At 40.6% G+C, this 19952-nt stretch overlaps 1 protein-coding gene across 3 annotated transcripts in view; it reads left to right on the top strand.

The window, feature by feature from the left end:
• The window catches only part of SH3KBP1 (SH3 domain containing kinase binding protein 1), a 368642-nt gene that overhangs the window by 217368 nt on the left and 131322 nt on the right, over positions 1-19952 (top strand). For 2 of the 3 annotated variants that reach the window (XM_038386662.2, XM_043504627.1), the window contains 2 exons: positions 3791-3865; positions 17331-17527. In XM_038386662.2, the coding sequence (XP_038242590.1) occupies positions 3791-3865; positions 17331-17527 (272 nt within the window). The remainder of the gene's footprint in view (positions 1-3790; positions 3866-17330; positions 17528-19952) is intronic. The other variant, XM_038386663.2, reaches the window with a different exon arrangement.

The following is a 19952-nucleotide window of genomic DNA, read 5'->3' as shown; positions in this document are numbered from 1 at the left end:
ACCAATTTAGTTAAGTAATCAGATTGCTCCCTTGGGCCTCTTCACTTGAAAAAACCCTACCAATTATAAAACTCATGTTAACGGGACATCATCAACATAAAAATTACATCTGTCTAAAATCACTTATACCTTCTCTCCTAAGTAATACCTAAGATTACTTTATCTGAAAGAGAGTGAGAGAATGTTGGTTTTCATTTTGCGTAAATTGAATATTTGAATGTGTTTAGTCGCTAGCCAGTTTCACAGTTGTTTATGTGGGTGTTTCAGACAGCAGCAAAATAGTTCTAAAATGGTAAAATATAACAAAGCCACAAATAGAGGCAAAGGGACTTAGGGCTCAGTTGTAGTCCCTGTAATTATTTTTTAAAAATTGACAATTTCCAAGTTAACATTATCCCTTTAGGGGTCTGATCCTGTAATGTTGAAGTCAATGGGAGTTTTGTTATCCATTTTAATGAGTTTAGGATTGGGACCATATGGAAGTCATGCATACACATTCCTCCAAGGGAGCTAGGAACTGACTGAGTTCTTTCTGAACTCTCTCTTGTAATGGTTACAGCTGTTACCTCATAAATGAATGGCCATTTATAAGGCTATATCAGGTACCTCAATATGTATAGTAAAAATCTATACATGAGGTAGGCATTAGGCGCACACATCAGTGGGAAATGCCACTTAAAATATCCATATTTGCTATTTTTTCAGAAGGAAGATCAAGCAAATATAAATACATCAAGAGACAGTATGTGACTTAACTTAGGGATCTAATTTCAGGCCTCCAGCTCAGCTCCTTGCTTGGAGGAAGACAAGGGATGTTGGTGCTGCAGTTTCTTGAGGGATGGCAGGATCATGTAGTATAGGACTATAACATCTCTAGGCTTTGTAGCAGCTTGACTACACTGCACTATAGAGTGGACTACAGGTGTGAATTGCAGAGTGCACCAAAATGTTGCCATCTGACTGCCCTATGTGGACACTACTAACTGCACAAACTAAAATGTATCTAGTTCGCATGAATGCAGTTCTATTTGAAAGAGGACTGTGTTAATGCTAACTAGGTACTTTATAGTTCGTTCCAGTAGCATCCACACAGGACAGTTATATTGCAACACTATGGTGTGCTCTGCCATTCAGACCTCTGTATTCCACACTGTGGTGCAGTGCAGACATGGCCTAGGAGTAGCACTGGTTGAGATGGACTATATCTAGTGATTATAACACAGGACTCAGAGTCAGATCTTAGATGTTTACTCTGGATGACAAACTTGTATCCCAATTGTGCAATCAAGTCTGTGTGGTCTGAACATCCATGCCGAGCCCCGTGGAGATCAATGGGGATCTGCACAGACTCGGATCTGCCCATGAAGATCCAATTGCAGAATTGGGGAGTTATAAGGTAATCTGGGGCAGAGACTTAACTCTGCTTCCCCACCTGAAAAATGGGTATAATAATACTTGTCCACTTTTATAGGTCTTTTATGCAGTTTGGTTAATCAAGGTTTGTAAAGCAGTTGGGGATATTCAGGTGAAATGGACTGTAGAAATGCAAAACATTATCATGATTTGGTTTTTAATAAGTCTTATTTACTATCTCTGGAGAGAGCATTGTCCAGTGCCATAGGTCAGACAGACAGGGGCTGTGCTCAAGGCTCTCAGAGTGGAGAAAGTGCAGTGGGGTATGTCCTTGGTGCTCCAAGATTGGTTCTGATGAAATACCATCTCCTCTCCTCTATGTAAGAAAATAAAATATAAATTATGGGAATTGGGGGTGTGTCTCTTTATATATGCTGTGTCCCTCTTTTAGGACAAGCAAAGGTTTTGTAGTAGTTTAGAGAAGTGACCTGGATTGAGGATTCCAGAGTCCTTTTCTCACCACTGCCACAACTGAGTGCCCTTGAAAAAGTTACTTAGACCAAATTTTTTAAAAGTGGCATCTGTTCTTGGATACTCTATTTGGAACTCAGTTGGGCCCAGTTTTTCAGAGGGGCTGAGAAACTGTAATTCCCAATGAGTTCTGGGTGCCTTGGCATTTTGGAAAGTAAGGGCCTTGCAAGATCAGAGATGCATCAAAAAATGTATGGCCCATCTGTAAAATGACTGTAATATGCCCTGTCCTCGAAAACACATAACATACTTCATTCAGGCTTGATTTTCATACCCATGCTCACATTGAGCAACTCCTTATTTTTCCAGGAGTTCTATTGATTTCAAAGTGTTGTTGTCGGTAGTAGATAACATTCATAAGTTGTGTATGCTAGATTTCTCAGATGTCTTTACATTTGTTTATTTGGTTTTAGGATGTTCTGAAATACCACAGCTTCTCATTACAGCTTAACAAAAAATCAGGAAAATTGTCATGTGTAATGAAACTGAATATTATAACCTAGTGAATGAAAGTCTTACCTTAAGAGGGTGATTTCACCGTCATTTTAATATGCCTGTGGCAATATCACAGCATTTAAAGACTACGTTAAGATATGACTAGATCTAATTTGATATATTGGATATTTATAAACACATTTGCCATGATCTGTAAGAAATCATGAGTGCCAGTACTAAGACTGATGTTAGACTCTGCAGCTAATGATTTAGTTAGGCAATGTAATGCATCTTAACTTCTTTACATTTCAGCTGTCTCTTCACTGTCATGCAGCCAAACATTTCCTTCTCTGCTTTCTTATCAGCTGAATGAATGAGTGCTTTCACTTAAAGGTGATCTGCAAAGGAGAGGGGGAGGGCTTTATGCTTTTTTTTGTTGTTGCTTGCTTATGTAGACAGATGGTGTTGGATGTTTTTATTTGTATACTTTATTCTGCCTGTTTGTTACAGTATATATACAGTTCTAACTGTTTTTTCCCCTAGAAGATGTTTTGGATGACTAGAGAACTGGTAGGACTATGACAGAATGATATGCAATGAAATCTGTATTAGCTAATGTGTTAGCTGTCTCACTGTAAACAGCAAACAAACAAAACTTTTTTTTTTTTTTTGCAGTAAAGGCATAGCCTTAATCAACTGAAATGGGAAACAGTCTTTGTTTAGACTGTTTAAAGCTCTTTATGATTTGTTTGTTTTTTGGATAACACCTATTTAGCTAAATAAACCACTGGGTTAAAAAAATGTCTTTAAGAGTCAACATGTCATCCCTTCAATTAAGAACTGTTAAAGTTCATAATCCATATCTGAAACCTTCAATGAGTCCCTCAGCAAAACGTGTTGTTTTTGGTGTTTCTAATGTCCTGACTACATTAAATGAATTCTGGTATTCAATGACCTGCCAATAAAGTGTGTCTCTATATCAGGGGCATGAAGTGATATTAATAGAAATTTCCCTACTATAGACAGGGCCTAGGGCAAAAAACAAACAAGAAAAAAGTGTTTGAAAAGTCTTTTCAGGCTGTCTTTAAATCTCAGACAGAGATAAAAAAGAGGAGACACATTTTTTCTGTTCATTCATACTTGTAAAATAAAACTTTATGGGCCAAATTTTCTCTCATTTGGCCATTAGAGATTATGGGAAACAATACATTATACAACTCAACCAGGATGGCTTTAGCCAAATCAAGGGAGATTTCCCTATCTGACATACATGCAGTGACAATATTTGTAACTTCATGTACAGTTGGATATTGCAGCTAATGGTCTCATTGTTTTGCTAATAGAACTCTTAAAATGTTAGTAATTGAAGTACAGATTAAAAACTCTTCTTCTACCTTCTTTTTACCACCATTCGATCTCTCCTTCCCCTCTTCTGTTTCCTCTTTCCTTCTTTTCTTTGATTTCCTGTCAGGAAAGTCTGCCTTTCATGGAACAGTTCTGTACAGAGTGGCACAAGCAAAGATTGACAGCTACAGACGTTATAACAGTGAGTGTAATTAAAATTCAAGAGGAAATTTTAAAGATGACGTCTTACTCCTCAATATATGTTTGATTCATCTACACTTGTAAAGTGTCACCATTACTCACTTATGGCTGTACTACCTGTAGATGTGTCTGTGAGCTAACTCTCTTATTTGCTGCTGACAGATGCCATAATCGTAGTGTATTGAGAAAATATTCTCATTCTCTCTGTGCATGTGTGTGTGTATATATCTATACAATGTATGTGAGCATGCAACAAGCTGTCAATTGTGTTGGCTTTTGGTCATAGATGTGGAGTGGGGTGCAAAGCCTTTGGTCTGATGATTTCAGCCATGTGAGACTTGTAGGTTTCTCAGCAGGATTGTCTGGCTATGTAGACTCCCTCCTCAGGCCCTTCGTTACCAGCACTCCCAGCTATCTTCGAGACACCACTGACTTCCTGAGGAAACTACAGTCCATTGGTGATCTTCCTAAAAACACCATCCTAGCCACTATGGATGTAGAAGCCCTCTACACCAACATTCCACACAAAGATGGACTACAAGCCGTCAAGAACAGTATCTCCGATACTGTCACGGCTAACCTGGTGGCTGAACTTTGTGACTTTGTCCTGACACATAACTATTTCACATTTGGTGACAATGTATACCTTCAAATCAGCGGCACTGCGATGGGTACCCGCATGGCCCCACAGTATGCCAACATTTTTATGGCTGACTTAGAACAACGCTTCCTCAGCTCTCGTCCCCTAATGCCCCTACTCTATTTGCGCTACATTGATGACATCTTCATCATCTGGACCCATGAAAAAGAAGCTCTTGAGGAATTCCACCATGATTTCAACAATTTCCATCCCACCATCAACCTCAGCCTGGACCAGTCCACACAAGAGATCCACTTCCTGGACACTACGGTGCTAATAAGCGATGGTCACATAAACACCACCCTATATCGGAAACCTACTGACCGCTATTCCTACCTACATGCCTCTAGCTTTCATCCAGATCATACCACTCGATCCATTGTCTACAGCCAAGCGCTACGATATAACCGCATTTGCTCCAACCCCTCAGACAGAGACAAACACCTACAAGATCTCTATCATGCATTCCTACAACTACAATACCCACCTGCTGAAGTGAAGAAACAGATTGACAGAGCCAGAAGAGTACCCAGAAGTCACCTACTACAGGACAGGCCCAAGAAAGAAAACAACAGAACGCCACTAGCCATCACCTTCAGCCCCCAACTAAAACCCCTCCAACGCATCATCAAGGATCTACAACCTATCCTGAAGAACGACCCATCACTCTCACAGATCTTGGGAGACAGACCAGTCCTTGCTTACAGACAGCCCCCCAATCTGAAGCAAATACTCACCAGCAACCACACACCACACAACAGAACCACTAACCCAGGAACCTATCCTTGCAACAAGGCCTGTTGCCAACTCTGTCCACATATCTATTCAGGGGATACCATCATAGGGCCTAATCACATCAGCCACACTATCAGAGGCTCGTTGACCTGCGCATCTACCAATGTGATATATGCCATCATGTGCCAGCAATGCCCCTCTGCCATGTACATTGGCCAAACTGGACAGTCTCTACGTAAAAGAATGAATGGACACAAATCAGACGTCAAGAATTATAACATTCAAAAACCAGTTGGAGAACACTTCAATCTCTCTGGTCACTCGATCACAGACCTAAGAGTGGCTATACTTCAACAAAAAAGCTTCAAAAACAGACTCCAAGGAGAGACTGCTGAATTGGAATTAATTTGCAAACTGGATACAATTAACTTAGGCTTGAATAGAGACTGGGAATGGATGAGTCATTACACAAAGTAAAACTATTTCCCCATGGTATTTCTCCCTCCCACCCCCCCACCCCCCACTGTTCCTCTGATATTCTTGTTAACTGCTGGAATTAGCCTACCTTGCTTGTCACCATGAAAGGTTTTCCTCCTTTCCCCCCCCTGCTGCTGGTGATGGCTTATCTTAAGTGATCACTCTCCTTACAGTGTGTATGATAAACCCATTGTTTCATGTTCTCTGTGTGTGTGTATATAAATCTCTCCTCTGCTTTTTCCACCAAATGCATCCGATGAAGTGAGCTGTAGCTCACGAAAGCTTATGCGCTAATAAATTTGTTAGTCTCTAAGGTGCCACGGGTACTCCTTTTCTCTTTGCGAATACAGACTAACACGGCTGCTACTCTGAAAAAAGGTTTCTGGAGTGTAATCATACTCTCTGAAGTGTGTTGTTGCTTTTACGTTGTTGCATGCAACGATTGTTGAACATATCAAATATATTTTTCTTTCAAGAAAAAAGTGTAAAGGAATTTTAAAGAGAAAACCCTGCATTCTTTAAAAATGAAATAAATTAATTTGTGCACGCATCTTCTCTTGTCCTGTCCATGATTGCAATTACTGACAGCATTATGGCTCTATATACTGTACCATTAAGGAAGAAGGTAAAAGATCTGTCAGTCTAGGCCAGTTTCTAAGCACCAGTCTGCTCATTTCATGATCAGGCTTTTTGCTCCTGTATCCTGGAAGCATGGTGTGCATGATTCATTCCACATGCTTTCCTAATCTTCCTCCTTTCTTTTTCTCCTCCTACTGCAACTCTAGCTCTCAGAATAAGGCAGAAAATATGAAGATGAAAGACAAAGATGGGCAGAGAAGAGAGGAGGAAAGGAAAACAGAAATCCTCTGCTCCTCACAAACTGCTCTCTCATGCAGAACTCTAGCAGCCAGAGATCAAGCATCACCACGACAACCCGCTCAGCTTGTCCACTCTCACTCGCTCACTAGGGAAACAAGTGGTCAGTACTTCTGCCCTGCGCAGGGAATGAGGTCTCATGTTTATCTTGGCATGTGCTTCCCTTCAATACAGCTGTCTGGTCAGGACAACCTAGCGGTGACAACAATGCTCCCTGGTCTTCATCCTTCCCCACCCTTACTCTGCCCCTCCACTTAGCTGTGGGTTGCTGCTCTCCTGTCTCCCAGAGACTTTGGACCAGGTACGTCCTGTATCAGTGAACACTCCCTCTTGCACTCTGAGTCTGCCAGGGCAGTAGTCCCCTGCTCTGCTGCCTCTCATCCACCACAGTTTGTTTTTTAGTGACTGGAGCTTTTACCATTCTCCCTTCTTCCTGGTTCAGTGCAGCTGCTGGGGCTCATCTCCCAAAAGAGGGTGCTGTCTCCTCAGCCGTGGCTTCATGGGCTGTCTGTTTGCCGGCATTCATTTCTTTTGTGGCTCCTCTTTCCCATTCATGTTTCAAACATGCTCTCAGCCCAGCTGGAACAATCCACTTGGTCTGTGGTTTCTCTGCCTTCTTCCCTGGTGGCCCTTCTTTGGTACTTAGTTGTGAGGCCATCTGTATTCTTTCAGATTCTTCCCACTCAACTTCCCATCTCTGTGATACTGCTTTTGACAATGCTAGACTTACAGGCAGATCCATGGCCTCGGTGGCTATCCGTGTGTGGATTTGAAGCTAGAAAGCTGAGAAGAGGTTCCTACAGATAAGCCTCTTTGAGCAGGTTTGAGACGAGGGAAGAATCTGGTCTCCCAAGTGCTTTCAGAGATGCCCTCTTGTGATCCGGTACCCAGAGGGGGTATTTTATCACTCTTCGTCCTATTTCTCTAAGCAGCTCATCTTGCAGACAAGACTCCTTCTCTATACTGACTTTTATTTTCTCTCTTCCAGAGCGGCCCTACTGAGGCTGTGCTAAACCTGCCTCCTCTCATATCCTACCCAATGGTTTTTGGTTTTAGACAAAGTGTTCTTTTGATTCTTCAGGTGCTCATTCCTCCATTTTGGACACCTCCACAAAGGCATTTTCATTTAAGAAAGCCTATTTAATTGTAGTCATGATAGCCCACGGAATGAAGGATTTGAGTTTTATTATTTCTTCTCCCCTGTTCCTGAAATCTTACTTGAAAATAGGACAGTTCTTTGACTTCTCCATGAGTTAATTTCAAAAGTAAATTCACACGTATATATTAAGGAACTCACTGTTCTTCCTAAAGCGTGTCTTGATTGCCCACTTTCACAGCAGAGGAAACTTCATTCCCAGGTCTTCAAACAAGCTCAGAAGTTTTTATCTCTCCATTGTATTCAAGGTTTTATGAAAATCAAGAGGAGTTCATTTTGTTTTGAAAGTCATAATAAAAGGACATTAATGGAGTGGATTAAAAATTGTTTTCTGTTAGCCTATGAACATACTAAATGACCAAGTCCTAAAATTGTTAAATTCCATTCAGTTAGGGTACAGCAGCACTTTCTGAGCCCCAAGGACTGAGACACTACCACTGAAATTTGTAAGATCATCTCCTTGCATTTACGTTCAGCATTATCCTTGGACGTCTCCTCATCTGCTAATATCACTTTTTGGCCATTAGGTATGGCAGGCTCCACTATACAGTAAGCCAAAATGTAACATGCTGGGGAAATTGCTTCTGGGTAGGGTGGTTTGAAGAGGGATATACGACAAAGGAAAATTACTCACCAGTAATTTTGTTTATCGCAGTCCTCTCTTCTCCCATCCTACACTCCTCCCATGCCTCCTTAGAGAATTCTACTTGGAATTATTTTATTTTGTCTTAATTTCTCCCTCTCTCTCTTTTCCTTTCTTTTCATCTGGAAGCGCCATAACTGAAGGAAGTAGGCAGATTGGCGCGTATTTAATGCCTTCATTGACAAATATTTTGCCGTGATAGGTGGAGCCATAATGCTGTCAGTAATGGCTACTGTTTAGTGTGATGGAAGAAGACAGGATTGCTACAAACAGAATTACCAGTGAGTAATTTTTCTTTTGTGCTTTCTTCTCTTCCACCAGTTTAGACATTTTCTTTTTCTTTTTAAAAATATTTTCTAGTCCTTGAGTAACTGTTGCTGGTCAGAGTTCAAAGAAAGCAATACATGATTCATTACCTATTTATAATGTGAATACTATTGAAATATCTCATCATATGAACAAAATTAATTCACACAGTTTTTAAAACATCATGAATTTTAGCAAATTTAAGAAGAGCTTTAAACTTTTCCATTTCTCTCCAATGTCTCTTAACTTGCTTACAGTATTTGCTTTCTAAAGAGAAAATATAACTAATACACAGATGCTACATGTGTAAAGTAACATTTGAGGAAACAATAGTGCGAACATTTCATGAGGCACAATTTTTCTGAATAAGAATTAGCGTACTGAGAAATGTTGCCTCAAAAACAAATGTGCAGACGGAGAAAGGGGGGAAAAAAACAGTGGTGGAGAGGGAGAAATGCATCAGATCCTTCCAAAGATTCAAGAACCCACCCGCAGAAAATGTTTTATCAGGCTTATAATAGATAATTTTTCTCTGGCTGTCAGGAAGAAATACTGTTTGATTGTGATTGTTACAAGTGCCTTCATGTAGTGTAAGCAATGTGTTTCTGCAGCCAATCAGAACAAGGGGGATAAATATAATTCAGAAATCAAGAAGGCAGCAGACAGAAGCACAGTAAAACCAGTCTAAAATTAAATTGTGAGAATATTCTGTGACCGTTTATGGGGAATGGAAAAAAGCCACCAGCTTCAATATTGATGGCTCAAAATTCATGCTAAAGAGAATTCAGAGTTGTGCTCACACTGCACGTCTAATGCATGCTGCTCCATGGTGCAGGAAACCATTCCCCTTTACCCTGCATGATTTCTTGCTAAGGCATAAAGAATTTGGAGCTGCTTGTCACATAGCAAGAATCATTGTGCTATGGAAAACGAACATGCTGAAAGGAAATAACAATGGATTACAAAATTACATCTCATGAAGGAATATATCTGATGATAAATAAATGAATGAATGAGTAATGCAGAGGATAGTCTAAATTTGCAATTTGTATGCACTGTATACTGCAGCAGAAGCATTTTTAATTACTGTTTTAATCTGATTATAAAGTATATGTTTTTTCAAAATGTGCATTCATAATCATAACATTGTTCTGAACCAATATTTTAAATCAGTTTTACATAAACTGCTTTTCCTTTGTTTTTAATACTACTTTGAGGTAGCATGAACCTAGTATCAGGGAACACAGGATATTCACAGAAAACAAGGCCAGAGATGACTGTTGGGTGTGCAATAAAAAAAATCATGGTGTGGGGGGGGCGGGTATGCACGTGCGCTGCGTGCTTGCTTTCTCCTGCTTGCCACTGGGAAGGAAGGACCTTTCCTGCTTCACTTCTTGACAAGATAATCATCTGGCTGTCACCATGGAACCACCGATCCCATGAAAATTCACCAGCCAAGACTTCCACAATCCCATGCTGCCAATCTCTGCTAGAGGGGAAGAGTATACTTCTCCCCTCTCTTCCTTAAAATCAATGGGGGAGAGAACAAGCTCCATTTACACAGTTCTCCCCTTTATCCCATTAAACACAGCTGACAGCATTTCTCTCTGGATGCCAGACCAAATTAGGAAAATCTCTTAGCTGTCTCAGGTGTTTGCCTCTGAACAGCTGACCTTTGTATCACTTGGTCTGGTAAAGTTTAGAGAGCATCTGGGAGGCAGGGCGGAAACATTGGCTACTGGCTATTCTGCCAGTTACATTTGGGGATTTTGCCAATACCATGAAATAAAGAGTAGCAGTACAGAACAAAATAAAAATGAAATTGTTAAACAATACATTAAAAGAGAATTTTCTTTGAAGCTTGAAAATGTTTTTTCTTTTTCTTTATGGCCTTTTCACTTATTTACATTTAGAAACAATTATTTTTCCTGTGTTTTGAATAGAGTTAAAACAAAAATAAACAGCTGTGATAAAATTAACATTTTGCGCTTATCAAGTCTGAATATATCTTTGTGTTCCAGAATCCTGGACTGATGCCGCACAACTCTGGGAATATTGTTTGTTAGTGAATTAAATCTGATGGTCCTCCTAATCCCCATTTGTGCTAATCTCAAAACCACTATAGTTTGGCACAATTTGGAGAGTTTGCTCTGGGGAGACCTCACACAAATAGCAAGAGTGTTACAGGTCAAGTCTTGAAATGCCTTGACACAGCTGTGGTTTTCTGAGAAAGAATTAGGTCTGAGCTACCTCCAGAGATAGTGGTGTTAAACTCTTACTTGCATGAATACTAAATTATCTAACACATTTATTGTGTAAATGAAATAAATAGCAGTCAATACTCGGGCTATGAACATGTTATACCATTTTATGTATGTCTGCGGTCCCCTATCTTCTCATAGATAGTAGACAAAAGTCTAGCTTCCTAGAGTCAGGTTTGGAAAATTTAACTTCTTGCTGCTGTTCCTCTCCCAGGTTCAACAGTTTAATGTTAGTAGTGGGCAGAACCAAAGCTATTAGTCACTGTCAGAAGGAGAATGCTCTGCCTCCTGGCGCTCTCTTCAATGTTTTAGCCAGCCCTCCCTGCAGCAGAGCTTTTCTGAGGAAAATGCCAAACTTTATTTCAGTTTTTTAAATTAACAGTTCAGTTCCATAATGTGTTTGTCTAATTCCCAGCTGTGTCCCAAGGCTGCATTTGATTTTTTGGGGGAGATTGTCCCCTTAGCTCTGCTTCCCCTTCTGAGATGTTGGCAGCAGCTGGTGCACCTATGGGCTTCAGGGAGAGAGCCGGCAAAGAAAAGTCAAAAGCAAAAGGAAAGGCCTGTGTCTCCTGCTCCTCCCTTATTGAAAATAAAGTAGCTATTTTCCCTGGTGGTCAGGGACTTGGTGTTTCTAACTGGGGGAGATTTTTACCTGTGGCCACATAGTAATCAAAAAATTCGACTGACAGTCCTGACTCTGGACACACATTATAGAAGCGAGTACAAATCAGATGGCTACTTGAAGCACAACAGGAAAGAATACTTTTTTGTCAGGCAGCTAGAACAAGAGTAGGTTAGGGTCTGTAGTTGCCCTACATTACCCCAGAGCTATCTGAAGGTCTCCCAACCAGCCCTTTCTGGAGATAGACCTCTGAGTAGTGCCAGGTTCTCTCAATTTGGAAGCAATAGAGTTACCTGTAGCTTTGATCAAATGTGGTCACTGGATAATGTCCATGGGAGTACCGTAGGGAGCTGTGCAAAAATTACAAGAACAGCTTTGTTCCATTTCCAGTCTCAGCCACTAAATGAATGAAGAAAATGAGTACTTGTGGCACCTTAGAGACCAACAAATTTATTTGAGCATAAGCTTTCGTGAGATACAGCTCACTCATCGGATGCATTCAGTGGAAAATACAGTGGGGAGATTTATATACATAGAGAACATGAAATAATGGGTTTTGCCATACACACTGTAACCAGTGATCACTTAAGATGAGCTATTACCAGTAGGAGAGCAGGGGGGGAACACATTCTCCTGCTGATAATAGCTCACCTTAAGTGATCACTCTGGTTAGTGTGTATGGTAAACCCATTGTTTCATGTTCTCTATGTATATAAATCTCCCCACTGTATTTTCCACTGAATGCATCCGATGAAGTGAGCTGTAGCTCACGAAAGCTTATGCTCAAATAAATTTTAGTCTCTAAGGTGCCACAAGTACTCCTTTTCTTTTTGCGAATACAGATTAACATGGCTGCTACTCTGAAACCTGTCATAAATGAATGAAATCATCCATCACCTACTTCATATTGGAGGGTTGCAACTGGTTCGCCTTCTTGTTTCTAGCCTCAGAGAATTGGGGACAAATAGTCTGAAACATCTGAATAAATTCTTAATGCAGGTTTGTCTTCAAAGCATTCCCATTTAACCATCCTTAGATAATTCTTATGATTTGCAGATGAATAGCAGCCTTTTATTTTTTCCCAGTTTCAGTCATTACCATTTGATGTTCCATGTGCTCCCAGAGTGTCTCTCCAGCATTATGGTAGAAATAATATTGGCTTTAGGGAAGAAGGAAATTCACTTATCTCTTCCCGGACAATTTTTCTGATCTGGATTCTGTACAGAGAAAAGCTGAATCAATCACACAGAGTGACACAGTTCCTGAAGTATCTTGGATTCGGGACCAACACACTGTGCCTGGAAAGTCAATAACAGACCTGGGATGAGGAGGAATACTATCAGATAAAGGGTCTCATCTCAGAAAAATGTTACAGAAAATGAAGATTGCCCCAATGGAAAACAAGTGGTGTCACAGAAGCAAAAATCCAATTTTTATCGGAGCCTATTGGGAATTCTGATCTCAGACAGAGGCATGTTCAATGAGTTCATATGTTACCTATATCAAGTTATTCTGGGTACTGCCACTGCATCTTACTCTATCTTATTCATTGGCAGAGATCTAGCTCCAATTGTATGTTATCTGCTCTGACAACCAGTACATTTAGAGAATCAGATTATTTTTATTATTTTTAAGAGACCTTCTTAATTCAGTTCAGGGAATGGGCACCAGAAAAGGAAGGCACAGCATCCACCAGCTGGAACACAATAATTAATTGAGGTCTCAGAGCATGGCTTCTTCCATGAATAACAGACCTGTTCTAGTGACGACAGTGAGTGTGTCCAATAGGGTTTCACAATGACTAGAAAGAACACATTCAGCCCTAACCCAGAGAGAAATTTGCTTGTTCTTGGCAGAATGAAGTTTCCTGTCTAAGTGCACTGCCCACCAAAGGGGAGATGAACACCAAGACTTACATGGCAGAAGTTGGATTATCAGAGTGGCTCTGTCACAGAGTGACCCCGGCTTCAGTGAAGCAGGTCCAGCTCCCCTGTGCTAGAACAGGTGCTCCCAATTGGTCAATTAAGAGGGTTGAGCACCATCTGGGGCTATGAAGATCCAGGCTGTCAGTAAGGAAGCAGGAGCAACAGGAAGTTCCCTGGGAGTGGTTTCTACAGTGCCAAGAGGGAAGGCAATGGGAACAGAAGGGGGGGGCAGCTTCCAGGGAGAAAGCTGGGAGGCAGCTCTGTGAAAAGAGCAAGGAAGAATCCTGCAGTAGGCCCTGAACCAGGAAAAATTGAGAGGCAAAGGGGAAGCCCCCCTAGGTGCTACAATCCAGGGTTCACCAATGAACTGTTTTTATTTTGAGTATGTTTGGAACATAAAACTGAGCCTGGAAAGAGACTCTGGGTATGGCAGTGGGTCCTTTAAGGCCTGGGGACAAACCATCACCTTATCAGCTTCTAAACCCAAGAATATCTCACACATCATCAGTTTGGTCAGCTGGTGATCAGCCGCTTTGCTGGAAACAGTAAATCAAGTGCCTCTCTGCGTGACATCACTCACTACCTCTCATCCTGCATTCACACACCAAGTCCTTGCTTTGCTTTCTCGCCTTTTCCACAGCTTTCCAGGACAATAGAGAAGATAAGAACAAGAGAGTAGTAGTGACACTGTTTATGCCTTTCTGGCTGAAGAGAGTTTGGCTCTCCAGGTTGATTAACCTAGCAGTGGATTTTGGGAGGTATCCTCCTCACAAAGGACGTTTGCTGTTACAAGACCAGTCCTCCATCCGACCAGACAGCTGCAAAATGAATAGTTGAAGGAAGTGATTTTTGCTCCCATGGACCTCAAGCAAGAGAAGTCAGCAAATAAAACTAACTTTGTGAGCTGGTGCAAAGCTTAACTATCCTGTTAAATCAGTGAAACGTAACCTCAAGTTCCTCCAGGAGGACCTTAATATGGGAATATGAGTGTCCTGCAAACAGGTCAGGTCTCTGTAGTATAATGTTAGCAGCATATTCAAGAAAAGGAAACTTTGTATATATCCCAACATTTAATGTTTCCTTAGGGCAGCAACCTTATTCCAACCTCACAAGGTCATAGAGTATAACCTTGTAACCTCATCCTGCTCCTTACCTCTATACCCGAATGGAACCTCTGCAGCAAGTGTCACCATATTTCCTATCCATTAGAGCAGGCCTCCCAATGGCTACTATCTCCAATCAGATGAGGGTTTTTTAATTTGAAATTTGGGGCTTTCTATGAGACCTTTCTATGAGACTTAAATTTCAGCCCAGTAGTCCTCACAATTGTCATAGCATTCATTCCTTAAGTAAACTCAAGAAATAGCCGTGCTTTAGTTATGCATCACCATCCAATCCTTAGAAGAACTGGCAATTTCAGGGCAGAATAGTCATTTCTCCTGTAATAAAATGTGCTAGTCTGCCATTTATTCACCATATTGATCATCCAGTGTCAGCTAATGCCATTTCCTTTGTTTTGGGAGAAGTCTTCTCCATGCCTTGGTACCCAGGGGAAGATGGAGGAGATGTATATAATCTACTTGGTTTTGGATGTCTGTATTTAAGAGATGATCTTGCTACCTATCCTGGAGGCACCCTACTATGAAAACCCATTTTAATTAGCACTAAGAAAAATGGGAAAATTTATCTATGCTTACCTGAAAATTTCCTTTCTTTAAGTAATAAGGTCCACATATCCAGCTGCCCTGAAGACAAATGGTCATTCAGAATAGAGATGGAAATCGACATCAAAGGATTTGGGTTTATTGTCATTAGGCAGAATTTACCATAATCTGCAGTAGAATACTTCATTGTGTTTTTCCTCAAAGTTTATTTAACGTGATCTGTAATTTAGGAAAGTAGATTTCAGTTATCCTGGCTGTGGAAGTTTCCTCAACTGGAGATAACTTCAAGAGGCAGGGCATTCTAGTCTATTCTCTATTGGTTTTTATACCACACTCATCACCCTAGTATCTAGTGTCCTCCAGTAGTGCAATTAGCAATGTGATTACACAGCTGTCGTGTGTTCTCGTATTCTCTCCCCAGAGGGAGAAGCATGTGCAATGGAGTGTCTAGGTTTGGTAAGGTATTTTTTTAAATATCAGTGTACCCGTTGCTATATGTTTATGTAAGAGAAGGCAAGGTGAAAGAAATGTGCCTTGCATTTGGAGCCTAAAGTGGTGGTGTTTGTGTTGGTTCTTAATTCCTGGGAGAGATCACTCCACAGTCTTGGAACATCCCGGAGAATGTTCTGTCTCCTACACAGATGAGCTTTCCTCTTATTGTTGAGAGTTCTGTTGTGCCAGAGTGTAGCTGTCAAACACTCTTCACCTCAGAGCTTTGTAGATGATCTTTTAGATACCCTGAGCCCAGGCCAGGGAGTGATTTGAAGATAGACTGCAATTTTGAACTTGATTAGAAATTCAAAGGGAAGCCAGTGAAGAAAGTGGAGGACAGGTTTGTTATGTTCATGGTAGCCTGTGTTGCTGAGGAGATGCGCTGCAGCATTCTGTGCCAATGGATTTTCCGCTGGCTTCATGCCCATTGCTGTAGTCCATTTGAGAGGTGACAAAGGCCAGGTGTTCATCCACCAGGATGGGATGGAGTTTTCTAGCCAAGCAGAGATGGAAAGCATTACATGCAGATGCTACTATGTGAGAGCTCAGTGTTAGTGAGGAATCCAAGAGTACTCCTAAGCTATGGACTGAATTGACCCATTGTGGGTGTCTATCTTCTACCAATGGAAACCACACTAAGGCTCCAAGCTCTTAAAAATACTCTCCTCTGCGCACCAGCATCATCGCTGTCTTGCTCAGGTTCAGCTTCAGCCAGCTCTTTTTTATCCAAGAGCTGCTTTCACCCAAGTACTGGGCTGTCTTGATGGTAGTTGTGTGGTTGTGTGTGGTAAAGGATAGATAGTGTGTGTGTCATCTGCATACGCTGACACTTCCCTCCTGATAGTTCTGGTTCTGCCCTTGAACTGCAAGCAGACTGAACTTAAAATACTCATTGTATATGGTCAAATAAATTTGTTAGTCTCTAAGGTACCACAAGTACTCCTTTTCTTTTTGTAATAGAACTGTGGACCTTATTACTTGAAGAAAGGAAATTTTCAGGTAAGCCTGGATTTTCCTGTTCATTGAGAGTAGTAAAGCAAATTGCGATGTCAATTTTGATTTATTATATTCCTAGAGGAGGGTGTGCATGTGTGCTTTTCTTACAAGGCTGTCTAATCTACAGAGAAATGTAATTCTTCAGCAGGGATAATATTATGCCATTTATTTGATTGCAAATTTGTTTAAACAGCTTTTAGCTTTGTATTTCCCTAATAGTAATGTATCTTTAGATACTAATTGCAAAATTGGCTTGACATGAGTCATACAGATACAGTATAGTATATCTGGTCTGACTCCTGAATTTTAAATGCCAGAAGTATGATAGCTGAACTAGAACTGAAATTAATTCTAATTTCTTGGACTCTCTTTTGAGTGATCTGTGTCTAGAGTAATAAGATATTTTGATGTATAGCAGTGGCCTTCTTCAGGGATAATATTTTGATATTGGAAGTGTGTGTGTTGTGGATTGGGAGAAGTTCTAAGACGTATGGGAAAAAGATTAAATAAAAAAACCTAGAATGAGTACTTGGCACAAAGAAAGGACATCCACTTTACCTATGCGTTTGGGATGGGAGGAGCTGCTATTTGCTTTGACCACCATTCTCTGTTTTTAAAATATTGTCAAGCTCCATATCTAACGTTTCTTCCCCTCCACCCCCTTTTCTGGCAGGTTTAAGAGATGCTACAGGCTCTGAGAGTGATGGTGGTGACTCAAGCAGCACAAAATCAGAAGGAGCCAATGGAGCAGCAGCAATCCAACCCAAAAAGGTCAAGGGGATTGGTTTTGGCGATATCTTCAAAGACAAACCAATAAAGCTACGGCCAAGGTCAATAGAAGTAGAAAATGACTTTCCACCAGTAGAAAAGGTACATATTGTAACTTAATTCTGTCGTTGTCATTGGAGTCCTTCAAATGAGCATGACTTCCGTCCCCAAAGTACTCAACTTTATGACAAGGTAGAACTGACAGCTTTTTGGTTTCTTTCCTATTCCTTACTTTGACTGACTCCTTTTGTCATCTGTTGTGCCAAGTGCACGAAAATAGATTCCTGTGACGTTGATAATAACTCATCTACTTAATTGCCTGGAAGAATGTTATTTCAGTGAAGGTTTTATTCCTGTGTTCACACCTCCACCCACTGGTCTTTGTTCTAAATAACTACCAGTGCAGGGAATAAGATGGACAAGTCTGTATTAGAGCTGTGGTTACCAACATGACACCACAAATAATAATAATAATGCCCAGTTCTTATGTAAAGTAACATGGCAGCATAAAATCACTGTACCATCAGGCTGCCAATAAAGAAACTTCAAAAAGTATCTACAGAATTTAACTTTTAACTCAATGCTTTGGATATTCATTTAAAAAATGCATTGTGCAAACTACCAAACTTTTTGTAGGCGACTTGTAGAGGGTGGAAATTGTTTTATGCTCTTCTTTTGTTTGTGTGACATATAAAGAAGAACACAGTTAACACTTTGGGGGGGAACTCGGTTTGTTAAAAGAAAAGGAGTACTTGTGGCTTAGAGACTAACAAATTTATTTGAGCATAAGCTTTCGTGAGCTACAGCTCATTTCATCGGATGCATCCATGGAAAATACAGTAGGGGGATTTTATATACACAGAGATCATGAAACAATGGGTGTTACCATACATACTGTAATGAGAGTGATTAGGTAAGGTGAGCTATTACCAGCAGGAGAGGGAAAAAAACAACCTTTTGTAGTGATAATAAAATAGAAAATAACGGCGCAACTGGCCATCGCCTTCAGCCCCCAACTAAAACCTCTCCAGCGCATCATCAGGGGTCTACAACCTATCCTGAAGGACGACCCATCACTCTTACAGATCTTGGAATGTCAGGCCAGTCCTTGCTTACAGACAGCCCCCCCAACCTGAAGCAAATACTCACCAGCAACCATACATCACACAACAGAACCACTAACCCAGGAACCTTTCCTTGCAACAAAGCCAGTTGCCAACTGTGTCCACACATCTATTCAGGGGACACCATCATAGGGCCTAATCACATCAGCCACACTATCAGAGGCTCATTCACGTGTGCATCTACCAATGTGATATATGCCATCATGTGCCAGCAATGCCCCTCTGTCATGTACATTGGCCAAACTGGACAGTCTCTACGTAAAAGAATAAATGGACGCAAATCAGATGTCAAGAATTATAACGTTCAAAAACCAGTTGGAGAACACTTCAATCTCTCTGGTCACTCAATTACAGACCAAAAAGTGGCAATATTACAACAAAAAAACTTCAAAAACAGACTCCAACGAGAGACTGTTGAATTGAAATTAATTTGCAAACTGGACACCATTAAATTAGGCTTGAATAAAGACTGGGAGTGGATGTGTCATTACACAAAGTAAAACTATTTCCCCATGTTTATTTCCCCCCTCCACTGTTCCTCAGACATTCTTGATAACTGCTGGAAATGGCCCAGCTTGATGATCACTGCAAAAGTTTTTTGTTTTTTTTTTTTTTTTCCTCTCCTGCTGGTAATAACTCGCCTTACCTGATCACTCTCATTACAGTGTGTATGGTAACACCCATTGTTTCATGTTCTCTGTGTGTATAAAATCCCCCTACTGTATTTTCCACTGCATGCATCCAATGAAGTGAGCTGTAGCTCACGAAAGCTTATGCTCAAATAAATTTGTTAGTCTCTAAGGTGCCTCAAGTACTCCTTTTCTTTTTGCGGATATAGACTAACACGGCTGCTACTCTGAAACCTCTCTTGGTTAAAGATTCAAATACCTTCACCCTTTCAGTTGAGCCCTCAGAGAGGTCCATTCATTTTCTAGTCTCCAAGGAGAACCAGACACACCAGAAGACAAGACTTAATATTTCTAATACGCGGGGGGTGGGGGGGTAATCTTTTTAGCATTTTTTTCATGCCTTCTGTATGTACCATAATAAAAAGGCACAAAATCCTTCCCCTCACCTTTATAAGCAATTATATTTATCTCGTGTGTGGATAATCTGATCAGTGAGGTTTTGATAGACATATGCATGCTTGGAATTCTGCTTATCTTTGGTAAAATTCAAATTAGGGTCTTCTGCAACGTAAACATTTATATGTGCTGCTTTAAAATGTTGAAAGAGATTGTTACTACCACCAGAATGGGATAACGAAAGGGTTTTTTTTTTGTTTTTATTTGTTTTTAAGTTGATAGTGTGATAGCTGCATAGGACGGGATTCATGTAGGCCCCAATTCAAGAAAGCATCTTTCTTTAGGAATGCACTTGTAGTCAATAGGATTTAAGCTTCT

Source organism: Dermochelys coriacea, chromosome 1 (assembly GCF_009764565.3).
Source record: "Dermochelys coriacea isolate rDerCor1 chromosome 1, rDerCor1.pri.v4, whole genome shotgun sequence".
Classification (NCBI taxonomy): domain Eukaryota; kingdom Metazoa; phylum Chordata; order Testudines; family Dermochelyidae; genus Dermochelys; species Dermochelys coriacea.
Note: the sequence above shows the minus strand (reverse complement) of the source record. Positions and strands in the feature narration are given on the sequence as shown.